The sequence below is a fragment of the Juglans regia genome, chromosome 5, assembly GCF_001411555.2.
Source record: "Juglans regia cultivar Chandler chromosome 5, Walnut 2.0, whole genome shotgun sequence".
Lineage (NCBI taxonomy): Eukaryota > Viridiplantae > Streptophyta > Magnoliopsida > Fagales > Juglandaceae > Juglans > Juglans regia.
Genome location: NC_049905.1, coordinates 2595924 through 2611105, shown reverse-complemented (window position 1 = coordinate 2611105; position 15182 = coordinate 2595924). Strand labels below are relative to the sequence as shown.

Here is a 15182-nt window from a genome sequence, read left to right as displayed (position 1 = left end):
ATATTAATTGGAAACAAATGGAGCATCCATCGTACGTCTTTATACGTTTTGTATCGATCCCTCTTACTAATAATACAAGTTGCATGGGGAGCTAATTATAAGGGCTATTATTTCTCTTGTTTTTGGTGGTTCATGTGGAGCGGTCATATATAACTCATGACATGCACATGTTAGGTAAAATTGGATATCTTCTTATAAAGGGAATGGGTATCATTTTAAGTACTATTAACTAGGCGGTTATTATATATGGGACCATTTGTCACATTAAAGTTTAAATTGAAAGAGAGACAGACACATAAAATGGCCGGGTTTCTACATATATAATTTGTTGAACATATATATAGACACTAATAAATATTGTGGGACACGCTTTTATGTATAATTCTGAGTTCTAGATCAGTTTAATTTATATATATGTAAATCGATGATCTAAATCCAGATTTTTCATTATAATTTGTATCAAATTAAAACTTGTCTAGATGCATGCATGCATGAGTTTCTGATCTCTATATATCTATCAGGAAATGGTATGGCTTTGAGACTTGTAACGCAGTAGTCATGACCATAGCTTGTGGTCCAATTAAATTATTGTTGCACAAGTACTGATCTGAATGTGCTTCATATATAAACCTATATATATATATATATATAACACTACTGCCTAGCTCACACCCCCAACATTGCAAGGTAAAACTAAGGTGGCTATAAAAATGAGTGAGCAGAATACAAAGCTTGATACCTCTTTTCATATAAGGACCCCCATGTGAGCATATATATATATATGAAAGGGCACTCTCCCAAAACCTTTAGTACCACCTGGGCGGCCTTTACCTTCAACGACAATATGTACAGTACCCTCCAAATTTTGTTGCTTCCTTTATGTTCATCTTTTGAATGCAGGAACAACATTGACCGACCCACCGACTGAGAAGCCACTCTCAAATACTCAACCACCGAGGCCAGCCATCCCAAGTTGTCTGTCCTACTCCTGCCACTGGCCCATTGCTATGATCCTTCTTTTTGTAAATGCTTTCGACCGATATTCTATACCTATAACTCTTTTATAATTATTTTATAATTTATTTTTCAATTAGTCAGTGTAATTATATTATTTTATTAAAAGTAGTTTCGATTTTGTGTATATAACTACCCTTTATCTCAAATATAATTCTAGAATAGTTGTAAACTTAGAGTTTTGCTTAAAAGAATAGGATTTTGATCATATAATAGACTATAATTGATATTACTTATTTTTTTTCCCTTTTTCTTGCTTGGATGGTTTTGAAAATTACCCAACCAAATGAGAAAGCATTACCACTTGCAAAGTCTGAAGAGTCCTGCTAGGGTGCCGTCCAACAATGACCGCTGCCCCTATGCAAAAGTTTTCTTTTTAATTTTTTTCAATTTTCTTATTTATATTATTTTAATATTTTTAATATTTTTAAATATATATATTGGCATTATGTAGGGTATATTAGCATGATAAGGTTGACTTAATTCTGGATAAATTAATGCTCGGTTGAAATGGATTAGATGAAAGAATAAGAATAAGATGGCATCCAACTAGCTATCTCCATACTCCATTTTGCACCAATTTCAAGTGTAGGAGTCTGTCTAATCCAGGAAGGTATATGCCTTTTTAGTTGTGGAAAATGTAAAAGATATAGGCTTCATCTGTTATCATTTTGCCAAGAAACAAATTTCCAATGCAATGGATCAGATTTTTTGAATTTTTTTTTTCAAATTTTAAGATCTAAAGTGCGATCAGAGAGTCAAACATATGAAATGAGTTTAGAAATTAGATTATTCTTAGAGCAGTAAATTCAAAATAATTAGCAATAAATACTACAAGTCTTACTTCATATGTCTATATCTCGTCTATTTTAAATTTTAATGTTTGGACAAGAACTTAAGGATCTTGATTTGAACGCAATAGTAAGCCAAACTACGCATTAATTGATGCGTAGTTTGGCTTATAGTCTAGATTTTCTATATATTGATAAATCAATAGATGTAACTTCGGTTCATTAATGAAATGAGTCTGATTCCATAAAAAAAATAGTATGCCTTGTTCTATTGAGTTTTGCAAATGAGTAATGTTATGTATAAGTTTTAAATACACAAGTCTCATATAAGTCCTTTATAAAAAATAATAAAAAAAAAAAGGTCCCACTAATAAAGAATAATGTTTTACACTTTTTTTAAGATAAGGTCCTTTTTTTATAAAAGTTTTGTGTAAAACTTGTCTATTTGAGACTCATACAAATCATTTCTATTTGCAAATACACTAAAGTAGGCTTCAAGTAAGAGGACAATGACTTGTTTGAATGGCTTGTTCTACCCAACTAGAGCAAAAAATAAGAACAGAAAACAGGTTAGTTTTTGCAGAATAATTTCACAATGGAATATAGATCAAAACACTTTCTTTTAAAAAGTGCGTGGTCTGCCCACTGGCTCAGTACCATTTTGCTTTTAATGAGGTTTGGTCAAGCTATGACTCAAGTCTGTGACTCTCAGCTGTCTAAGCCCCTTCTTGGGAACTCACTCCCTAATTGATGTAAGATGTTTTATTATCATGCCCAGCTAGATAGTATCAATCTTTGGTTTCTCTCCTCAATACCGTTTTGATGAGAACAAAGTAAGAATAAGAAAGGAACAAACCCAAATTTATTATTGAAAGGAGCAAGAAACTACTTGGGATGCCTAGGATCAAGCATATGCTTGGAAAATGAGATGAGATGAAAAATTTGTGAATAGTAATAAAATAATTTAAGTTATGAAGTTTTATATAATTTTGAAAAATGAAACAGAAAAAGTTAAATAAAAATATTATTAAAATATAATTTTTGTTTTGATATTTAAAAAAGTTTAATTACTTTTTGTATTCTGTTTGGAAATTTAAAAAAATTGTAATCATTAAGTAATGATTAGATAAAAAAGTTAAAAAGTTAAAAAATATTTATATTTATATTTGAATGATGTTTGGAAATAAAATAAAATGATATGAGATGAAGCATCTTCCAAATAACCCCTAAGTAAAATAAAAAAATGAATGCATGTGTTCAATTGGGTCTAGAAATTATATTCCTCTTGTAACAAAAAAATTAGAGATGTTCTATAATTATAAAGATATTTTGTAAAAATAAACTCGTAAAATGACATGATTTTATATAATATGTTATATTTACTTTATCATATGATGTATTACATTAAATTATGTCATTTTATGAATTTATTTTTGTAAAATTCTTTCTATAAATAAAATACTATTAAAAAAAGAGAAATTCTATTTACAGTTTTCAAATGGGGACTGCATGTATAAGCACATTATTAAATGAGAGAAAACATCATTTTAAAATGAATAATTTTATAATTTTAAAAAATTTTAAAATTAAAATAGCTATACTTGTATTACCTAGCATTGCTATTAAAAAAAAAAATAAGGAGGTAATGCATGGACACAAAAGGATGGAAAGATGAAGTCATAACCCGTGCTTTTCTTCTCTTTTCTCTTTTTCCCCATCTAGTTGAAGTCATGAACAGAGTACCAACTACCAAGTGGCAACAGAATAAGCAACTCCCTTCAAAGAAGCAGCGCTAAGCATGACATGTAATTGTCATTTTCTCAGTGCACAGTCAACACCTTCACCTTTCTGGCCTGAAGAGATTAATTTTCCCATAAAATATAATGGGAAGCAAGGATTTAGGATCAGAACACACAACACCATCCTGTAATTTAGCCCTTTCAAAACATTAAAAAAAGAAAACAAAAAACAAGAGCCGGTCTTCTTGGTGCAGCCAACAGATAAACCTGCTGGTGTTCTGGTGCACCTCAATTGGAGGAAATTTAAGAGTAATAACTTCATAGTGGCAGTTCCACTACTGTCTTGGGTGTGAGGTTTTTTTTTTTTTTTGGGGCAACTAGTTCCACTACTCTCATACTTACTGTTCTTAAACTTTTTCGACTTTCAGGGAAAAAAAAAAAAAAGATGTGAGTTTCATCGTAAAACCAGACAACATAGATTGGTATACTAGTTCTTGTATCAGGAGATGGTAATAAAAGGTTGCATCTTTAACCAAAATTTGATGCTCAGATTGACAGAATCTTTTTCTGCTTACTCTACCTGGATACCTTTTTTTTTTGTCTTTGTTTCTTGGTGGTAAGTAGCTCTAATGGATGTCAAAACAGAACATCATGCTAGCCCTACTCCTTGAAAGGATCTGCCTGTTCTTATGACATTTGAGCACCCCAAATGTTTTTTTTTTTTTTTTCATTTTTGTTTTCTATCAAATTTTGTAATTAATTAATACCCATTTCGACTTCGGTTAAGTCACAAAAATACGCTGAAATATTCATTATTATTTTATTATATTTTACATACTTTTTCTTATTATTTATTACTATTTAATATTTTATTATTATTTTTTTACTATTATTCACGTAATAATATTGTGAATATATAATATCAAATCACTAACTAAACGCAACCTTAATGAATGTGATTGAGAGATTCCATATATTTTCAAGGTCTGGCTCAGCCAGATACCTCAAAAGTCACAACCAAACAAAACAAAATTGCATCCTCGGCAAAAACTAGAAACTCTGCTTTTTCTCGTGATCAGATCACCCTTTCCAGATTTCCCAGATATTTAGAAAATCAGATGCACCCTTCAAGGCTTTTATCACAGTCATTAATCTCTGCTGGTTTTTGCAGATCTATGAGAAAAGCTTGAAACAGTCTTGGGCTGAAAGGATATTATATATATATATATATATATTTGGAACAGTTGGTAAGAGGTGGAAGTTACTTTTCTATTACAAAAAAAGTACAGGTTGATCAACTTCTTTTGAAAATGACTCTGTAATATATTCAGCAAAAATTAATGGTGGAACAGTTCCCTTGAACCGCTTGGAAACTGAAACAGAACTTATCAACAAAAACGTCGATTTCTTCTTCTGCAGAATTCTATAATCACGCAAAAAGAAACAAAAAAAAAGGAGCAAATTAGGACAGTAAATATTGCTTACAAATTAAGCAAATCGGAAAATAAATATGTGGTTCCTTCCTCCATTAATGGATGCTCCAAATCAGTTGTTACTTGTTAGAGAAAACAGAACAGAATTATGGTAAAAGAAATACAGTTCGAACGTGGAAGAAGAATAATGTTCTATAGATATAGAGTTATCAAAATTCAAACAACCCAATTTGAATAACAATAACTTGGACATAATACTAGATCCAAGGTCACCGAAAGACCAAAATTTTTTACCTTGGGTTCAACCTATTTCTGCTGCAAGATTCATTGCTAGCTGAAGAAGTTCATTGCCTAATGGGGGTTCACGAATTCTGCATCAGACACCGCAGAGAGCTCGATTTGGCTAAACTCGTCATCATCCATTGGAGCTGGAAGATTAAGATCTATGAAAGCTTGACCAAGCTTGTTTGAACTTCTAACAGAAGCTGGAGGCCGTGCGGAGCCAGTTACATGGGTTCTCTTATGCCCGCCAAGAGCTTGTCCAGAAGCAAATACTCTCAAACAAACAGGGCATTCGTGAATCTTTTTCTCTGTCATAGACGGAGGACCCGCATTTTTTTGCTCCAACTTGAGCTCGTAAATTGGAGCAGAATTAAGCTTGATCTTCTTGTGGCTTGCTCTGTGTCCACCAAGAGCTTGATAGGAACGAAAGGTTTTCTTGCATGTCTCGCACTTGTACCTGCCTCGCGTTCGTGTCTTAGACATCTTGAGCTGTTCCTCCGACTCGTCGGTCATATCCTCCAAGGATCTCTCTGATTCATCTTCCAAGTCTTCGTCCTCGTCGTCTTGTTCTTGTTTCTTCCATTTGTCCCTTGAGAGCATCATGAGACAAAAGGCAACATCTTCCTCGGTAGTAGTGTCGGAGATCGAACTCACTGGTTCAGGCTCAGCCCATGACTCAGCCTTGTTCATCGTGAACTTGAGCTTTTTCATAGCATCATCATCTTGTTCTTGAACTCGCTGATGATCATGATGAAGAAGATGGTACTTTTGTTCTAAATTCAGAGTCCGCTTGGATCGTCGCCGAGTCGGGTTCTTTGAAGACTCAGTTTCGCTCTCCCCATCTTGAAGAACAACAGACCCAGCATCCACAGCAAAAGAAAATTCAGGATCTACGAATCGAATGCTTCTCTTTGGGTTCTCTCTCAGCTCATAGCAGAGGCCCTTTTCTTCTCCTCCTCCTTCCTCTTCACCAGAGGAAGATGATGGTGACGAAGCAGACTCGGTCTCACTGAATTGGTCGTGTGGTGGTAGTGGCGCCGGCGCCGGCGCTGGTGGTGGTGGTGGTGGTAATGGAGATAATTCTGGTCTTGCAGGAACTGGAAGATTCAACATATGAGACCTCATGTGACCCCCCAAAGCTCTGCCATTAGAGAAGCCTCTGGAGCATAGCTTGCACTTGTGCTTCTCCATCACAATCCCAAAAAAAAGCCCAGAAAGCAGAGCAGGAAACAGAGAGCTATATGCCTATTTGTCTCTCCGAGAGAAAAGCTTCTGAGCTCTCTGGCGTTCTCTTTCTTTCAATGTGAAAGAGAGAGTGGAAACTAAAAAAAGGAGTAGGTGACAAGCATTCCTCCACCAATTGATAAATACAATGCTACCAAAATAATAATTATATTATTATTATTATTAATATTTGTAATACTTCCTAAAAATTAAAAAAAAAAAAAAAAAGGATTTTTCCTTTTGATTAGGGACTTAATCTTTCTCATTAAAAACAGCTAAAAACAATTAATTAGAAACTGAATTAATTAATTTGCCCCTATGCATGAGAGGAGAAAGAGCGACATGTAACATGCAACCCTTGCCCGTTTCTAGTATTATTTATTTCCCACCTCATTTTTTTTTTACATATTTTCAATTTCCCCAAAATCCCCTCTCCACAAATCCTTGAAATTGATAAAAATAAACAGAAAAAATTGCATGGAAATACGTGGGTTTTCCATTTGGAAATTTATTTCACATTCTTAAATATTTAATGTAGCATATTATATTTATTAATGCTAAATATATGAAATTTCATGAAGGGCATCTTGGGAAGTAGAGAAAATTTTGTTTTTTGTTTTTTTGATATGGACAAGTTGGTTTTGTTGTAACCACGCAGGAGTCTGAGAACCCCTAAAATGGGTAACCAACCAACCATCCCATTGGTTACTTTTCCTTGGAAGAGAGGGAGCTAGCAAATGTCATCAAGAAAGTAAGATTATTCTTTAACCACGAAATGATTATATAAAAATAAATTCACAAATTGACATGACTTGATGTGGTGTATTATTTTATAAAGTTACTTTTATGATAAAATAGATCTAATGGATGTCATAAAGCTACATCAATTTGTGAATTTAATTTTGTGTAATCTATTTATATCTGTTGTAATTCTCATTTTTGAAAACATAATTAATTATATTTTTTTATTTATTTACTTAATTAAAACGATAATTAGTTTACGGTTTTTTTTTTCACATCTAGAATTTTTTTTTTTTTATTTTTTTTTTTTTATTTTTGAGGATGATATACATTCCTCCAATTTTGGATCTTTGGTTGAAAAGGGTGATGGGAATGAAGGGTGGGAAACCAATCTCTCCCTTTGAGAAAGGAGTTTTATAAGGGTTTGGGGTTGGATCAGTTAACGCCGTTTAGTTAGGGGCAAGGAGAGGAGACCCAGTCCTATTCCTAGAAGCAGAGCTCCCGAACTCTCCTTTTCCAGTTTAATTCTATAGCTTGGTGGTCCAATGGAAATTAAAAAGTAAAAAAAAAAAAATTACACATAATTATATTTTGTGTCAACAGAAATGTTACATTTTGAAAATATTTTTTGCAGATAATAATCATAGGTATTTGACGTGTAAGCTTGAATTTAAAAATAAATTATGTTACATACAATTATTTTTATATATTTTTTATATACGCTACTGATACGATTGATCAAAACAATTATTTTATATTGAAAAAAATAACGTAATCAATCATATTAGTAGAGTTTTTGTTTTATTAAATATTGATTTATCTTTATTTTGGTTCATATTTTTTTGTCTTTTTTTTGGAAAAAATTTTGTGAATTGGACAAAATCTATATGATTAAGTTTGAAAATAATGATTGAAATTGAACTTATAGCTTAAGAATTCTATAAAATTCTTGATCCCTCGTACGAAACCAAGTTAACTATTCAAAAGTTGAACGGGAAGGTTCCTATCTTCTTGTACAAACGACATTGCCGTTGGCATTTTGTTGGGCTTTATAGATAGAGTTAAGTAAAAAGCAAGTACAATTTTTTTTTTTCTTTCTTCCTTTTTCCTTATACTGGTTTTATGCTGTATGTTTGGTTAGTACGTATGGAAATAGATACCTAAATGTAGGCGTCCCAAATCCTCCTATCCAAGCTTTACAACTACCCTAGGTAGGAAACATTTTCCACTTGAGCTTATGACATTTAAATTTTTGTATAAAAAAATTAAAAAAAAAAAAAGAAAAGAAATCAGGTTCTAGTGGGGTTGAAGGAATTCTAAGAAATTATTATACATATCAAGTTCTTGGCTGCATCATGCATGCATTCTATTACTCTTACTGTTAATATTAAAAGAAAAATATTTATTTGTGCTCAGTTATATTCTATGAAAATGATCAATTTCTATAAAAATGAATTCATTCTCGATGTAAATATTTATTTATATATATATTAATATATGTAGACATATATCTAGACAAGTTGGGAGTTTCTGATTTTTAATGAGGTTCATGTTGGTGAGGTCAAAAGTTTCTTGGTGGTTGATAGATCATTTTGGTTTTACTTTTACATGATAGTTTGAGGTGTAAATGATTTTATTTTATTTATTTATTTATTGTGTGTCACATATGTAGTTTGTGGGATGTATAGTACTTGTTTTAATCGATTCGGTTGAGCTTTATGCTACGTTATTTATACGTATACCCAAATGAGAATGATGGAACGATAGTACTACTTCCCATTTGATTTGATTTTTTATTTTTTATTTATAAGAAATACAAGAATTATATAAGTTTAGATTTTACAAACCCGATGAATCACCAATTAAAAGTTAAATTAAAAAAATGAGTCAACTAATATTTATTTCATTGATGCCGTGTCACCAATAGCTTGAAATTTGCAAGAAATTTATAATAAGATTTATAGCAAATACATCATTTTTTTTAGGAAAAGAAAATCCCCTATCTATTCCTTTGATTATCATTCTCTCATGTCTTGTCATCTTAACAATATTAGATAACTTCAATTAACAATGATTTTCTTTTATATTTCTATTTTAGAATTATTTTAGATAATTAGATAAGATAAAACGAGATGAGATAATTTTATATAAATTGAATAAAATATTATTATAATATTATTATTATTTTAAAATTTGAAAATATAATTTTTTTATTATATTTTATATAAAAATTTAAAAAAATTATAATGATAAAATGAGATGAGATGGATTGAGAGTATTTCTATATCTAAATAGAACTTATTTATTTATTTTTTGCTTTGCCTCTCTTGATATTTGCATGTCCCATCAATATCCAATCCTCATTCATAATTAATTTCCCTTAACTGGGATGAAAGCATATATACATATATGTATATGAAAGTGACTCCAAAGTCTTCCGAAATATTTTTGATTCATTTGTATTTTGTTGTACATATTATCGTATGTCCTTGCGAAGTTCCATCATACACACACAGATATAATTATCACCGACTTTTTGTTGGCCAAAACCAAGAATCAAACGCAAAACCTGCCCCATACATTAGGTGTAGTTAATAAAGTTCAACTACGTTCATGATTGATTAAAATAGGGACAATTATTGTAAGAAGTTCTGAAAATTGAGTAATGCCATATACAGTTATAGAGTGTGTAAGTTTTGAACATTTATCTAAAAAAATTATTTTCTATATAAATTTTAAATTTATCTATTTTTTTTTTTTAAAGTAAGTGTGCAACCTTGTATACCTTATAATAAGAACGATAAATATTACAAAAAACAGAGTTTTCTTTCTAACGTAAATTTAAACGAAAATATTTTAGTCATAAATAGATTATACAAAAGTAAACTCACAAATTGATGTGGTACGTTAGATTATAAAATTATTTTTATTATAAAATAAATCTAACGGATTCTATGAATCTACATCAGTACGTGAATTTATTTTGTGTAATATCTTTATGTCTATAATAATTCTCAAATTTAAATACTTTTACTTGCATTAACTACCGACCAAATCTTTTAGAAGGTCTTGAAGCAAAAATCAATAGCTCCTGTATATAAACTGGAGAGATGCAAGAAACTGTAAAGTATTCCATAAAGATTGCGATCTTTTTGAAAGTGAATGTTTTCGTTCTTTTTTGACTACTCCCTCTCTTTCATTACCATGAAGAAGGGAATACACGAGGATTAAAAAAACACTGTGAACTTCATCGTTCCTGATCTTCTTAATTATTACAAAGAAAGCATATACCAATTATATATATTGAATTACGAAAACTGATTATAAAGTCCTAATTAATCAAATGATATCAATTGATACAATATTATATAAATAAGATAAATGATAGTTATAGTCCATGCGTAAGCGCCGCATAATTATTTTGAAAAAAATAAATATATATAAAATTTATATAAAAAAATTAATTAACTTTTTAATAATAAATTTTATTATTTTTTAAAATAACTGTACGACTGTTACGTACTCTACGACTGGATATAACATAACTCATTAAATAAATAAAAGCTATTCGCAGTCAAAATAGCTGCAATCGCTATGCACTAATAAATAAGCAAAATCGAGACGAAAATGCGGGAGGAGAAAAGCTGATTTGGCTCTGTAGAAACCTTTCTTTCGAGAGTGAGATGAGAATTTTGTGTTTTATTTTAATGTTTAAAATATTATGTTTTAGTATTATTATTGCGTTGGAATTTAAAAAAATTGAATTAAAATTTAAAAAAATTAAATTATTTATTATATTTTGTATGAGGATTCAAAAAATATATAATGATGAGATGCAAATTTTGTGTCGTATCCTACTCCCAAACCTGCCCTTAATTTGAAAAAATTTCTGATTCCAAAACAACATTGAAAACTACCGTGAGAGTGTGTATTATTGCAATATCCAATGCGAATTCATGCCTTGCCACCACGTCGAATCTCGGAGACGAAAATGCGGGAGGAGAAAGAGCCGATTTCGCTGGCCGGAGAAGAAGCTGGCTTCCAGGCCGAAAATGCGAACACCCCAGGGACGATTTTCTTCTTCTTCGTGGGATATCACCAGACCCAATCACCGAGGGTGCTTTCTTCTCGCGTATTGCTTTTCTTCTTCTTTTTTCCTTTTTTTAATATCTAACGTGGGACCCAACCACGTCGAACATTAGTGCGCGGCGACTGTGGGTTTTCGTTTGTAGCCCGGTTATACATCGGCCGCACACCTTACAATTTTTTTTTTTTTTTTAACTCAACACATTAGGTGTATTGCGACTACAGTTAACAATAGGTTGATATTAATAATTTTTCTTTCGATTGTATATAGAAAAACTAGAGTAGCCGTTTGGTTGATAGACTCTATATTCAGTATAATTTTAAACTGAATTTACTATCTAAACACTCAACTCTCAAATTATTAAATTTATTTTAACTTAAAATCTCTTTACACGTGCATAAGACCATAATTTTTTTTAATTCAATACCTCTTTACATGCGAGAATTATAACTTTTTTCAAATTTTTATAAATATATCTAAACTCATTTTAACATCCAAACACATTTTAAGTGGGCCCTATAAAACTTACTCTACCCTTTTAACTCGTTTCTATTCATAAAAAATTCAACTCATCTCATCTCAACTTAGAAAACGCAATTTTAATATATACCCATTTAGAGTAATAGATAACTAAGGAAATCAGGACATATGCACATCTATAAACCGATGACTGATTAATCAGGCGATATTAATGGATTAAGATTTTTATCTATGTACAAATTTTAGAATTTAGTGTAAAGTAAAACCAGATAAACATATAAAATGAAGCTCATATAACATCTATTGTCATCGATCCGTATGGATTTCTCAAACAGCATTAAATGTTATTTATATAATTTATGACCTCGATCGACTTTATTTATCTATTTTGTGTATAATCTAAACCCTAAAGTACTTTGCAAAATCTCTTCATCCTTCTTCTTTTTTTAATTTTTATTTTTTTTTAATTTTCTTTCATCCTTGTTCTGATTGATAGGTATCGTAGCTTTGCAAATACAATTAGCGCCGGTTATGCAGGAATGCAATAGTACTTGAGGGCGAAAACCATGTCGGCTAGCTATACGTACGTACGCGTTTTTTGACGAAATTAATTCTATATATATATAGGCCCCATGACCTTGATTTTCTTGAACTCTTCGAACTCTTTTTTATTTTTGTGGATCGTTTCACATTCCATGTAAAAGTCCTCATGAATCTTTATGATTCAGGTTGGCTGCACATTCTATATTATACGTGCGACCCAGTAAAATTCCACAACATTAATTAAGTACTACTAAGGGTGCTACCTGCCCCTACGGGACGGAGCCACCACTCCCTCACCCCCGCATGGGCAGGAGTGGGAAATTGTTCCCCATACCCAGCCCCCACCCATGCGGAGGCGGGGTATCCCGTCCGCTCGCCGGGGTGCGGGGGTGGGCTCCCATCCGTTCGTCCTTCCTATTAGACCTTTTGTCCACCTCAGTTTTCTGGACCTTAAATGACCCAGAATATATTTTTGGACTACTTTGAGTCCAGATTTTAACTAAAATAAATAAGTATATTTAAAAATTAAAAATATATATAAATAGAACTATTAAGTATATATTAAATTTCAACGATTAACTAATTAAGTAATAATCATCACTAAGGCACTAAGCTATTACAAATTATAATTTACAATTATACAAATTAAGACTCTAAGAGAACTAATAAACTATTACAATATTATAAACTCCTCTATAAATATTAAATACTACAAATTGTACTATTAACTATTGTAGAAACATTACACTTAATTGTAAATTAACAATTATAACTCATAACTTTTCAATTTGATCAATTTGGGATGACGCTATGGTGGTGAGTTTACTGAGTGGTGAGTTGTGTCGAGTGCTGTGAGACTGAAAATTAAGATCATAAAAGTTAATAATTTTAAAACCTGAAATATTAATAAGTTAAAAATAAAACAAATTAGAATTATAAATTTATAAAATGAAACAAAAATTTTTAAAAATTAAAATACAAAATATTAAAAATACTAACCAAAATGAGATTGGGAATTTGGGATTGGGCAATTGGAGGTTGAGATGAAGATGAAGCAGATGAGCATAGATCAGTTATTAGGATTCGGCATATGTATATTGAGAATATAAAAACTAAAAAATATACAAACAAAATAATTAGATACTAAAATATGATATAAAATTGTAAATGCAAAAAAAAAAAGGGGGGGACAAATTGTGCAAACCATGACAATGGTGGGTCCAATACAAAGTCATACTGCATCGGAGATAGCCGTAGACGCCGTCTCATGTATCACTATAACAATAAAATTCGAAATGATCTTAATGAATACTAATTAAATGAAAATAAATAAATTAATAAGAAATTAGAAAATGAAATTAAAATAAATACTATATCCAAGCTGATCACCACCCTCCTCCTCGACGTCGGCCTCCTCATACTTAAGAACATCTGTAACATGAATTGGAGTTCCCTTGATCCAATTCTGCATGCAAATCAAAGTCTCCACAGTAGTAGAAGCTAATGAACTCCGAAATTAATTCAATACACGCCATCCGGTGCCAAAGGCCGACTCTGAGACTACGGTGCTAACAGGGATGACCAAAAGACTGTGGGCTATCTCTCTAAGAATGGATACTTCACGACATTCACCTTCTACCAACTTAATATATCGAAGTCTCGTAAAAATAGTAGAAGCTCCGCTACTAAGTATATGTCTATCTCTGACTGAGCCTTTACAGAACTCCGGATAAAGGGGGTCTGCTCAAACCTCTCACCTCAGTCCATTCTACGTCTTTTCCCACTATCGACTTCTTGAACCAGTGGGGGGTAGGTGTAGGTGCAACAATAATACCACCCCGTAGGACGGTAAACTCATCAAATAATCTACTAAGGGTTTCCTGAACCGTTGCTGCAATAAGTTCCACCCATGATTGCTCATACGCAAGGCTCAATCCAAATACCATACCATCCACCTTAAGTCTCGGGTCAAGGACGACAACTACATATAACAAAATATTAACCCCAGTAAAATCTCCTTAATACCTGTCGTACTTTAACCTCATAATCAATGCCATCTCCCACTGCCTAATGTGACCACCTGCGACCATGTCATCTAATTCTTCTTTTACCTACATATTTGCTGACAGAATTGATGGGATGTAGGGTACAAAGTTCCAGATATCGTCGTGGTGACCTCATAAAAAAACCTAAAAAATTTTACAAAAATAGATACAATTTTTCAATCATCATCTACAAGTTTTCCCAATCCCTCGTGATTATCAAAGTACTTAACATATTAGATGCCTTTATCACCCAATAGTGCAAATGTCAGCTTATATTCTTGGGTCGCCTCCAATATAAAAAATGTTGAGTTCCATCATGTAGGTATATCAGTACAAATGCCCTTCTTGGATGTTAGGCTAACAGACCTCGAAGCAATCTTGAATTTCTCTAACCTCAAAGGGGAATATCTCACCCATATCACAGCAGTCCTGACTTGAGCAATCGAGTCATGAAAATCTTTCAAACCATCAGTAACAATAAGATTCAGAATATGTGCCGCACATCTTACATGCAGACACTCACCACCCATGATTGTCTTATTTGCCTATTTAAGATAGGTTTTCAGATGTTCCAATGCTACATCATTAGACGAGGCATTATCAACTGTGACTGTAACAACTCAGGTCAACCCCTACTCCTTTATTGCAGCCTCCAAGACCTTCCCAATTGTCTCACCCTTATGATCGGTGATTTGACAAAATTTTATAATTTTTTTATGCAATGTCTAATTACAATCAACAAAATACACAGTTAAAGACATATAATTAAAATTTTGGACTCATGTCCAAGTATCAGTGGTAAA

At 32.0% G+C, this 15182-nt stretch overlaps 1 protein-coding gene across 2 annotated transcripts; it reads right to left on the bottom strand.

Annotated features, from left to right (window-relative positions):
• Positions 1-4792: 4792 nt before the first annotated feature.
• Positions 4793-6599, bottom strand: LOC108990585 (zinc finger protein ZAT9-like). 2 transcript variants are annotated; one of them, XR_004801512.1, is made up of 2 exons: positions 5272-6599; positions 4793-4967 (listed from the first exon to the last, which is right to left on the bottom strand). XR_004801512.1 is itself a non-coding variant. In XM_035689989.1 (1 exon), exon 1 carries the CDS (start codon positions 6448-6450, stop codon positions 5329-5331), a length of 1122 nt encoding a protein of 373 aa, XP_035545882.1. In that variant the 5' UTR covers positions 6451-6599; the 3' UTR covers positions 5007-5328. The 2 variants fall into 2 exon arrangements, 1 of the variants encoding a protein (XP_035545882.1); XM_035689989.1 differs by lacking the exon at positions 4793-4967 and having other exon boundaries at positions 5007-6599.
• Positions 6600-15182: the final 8583 nt, after the last annotated feature.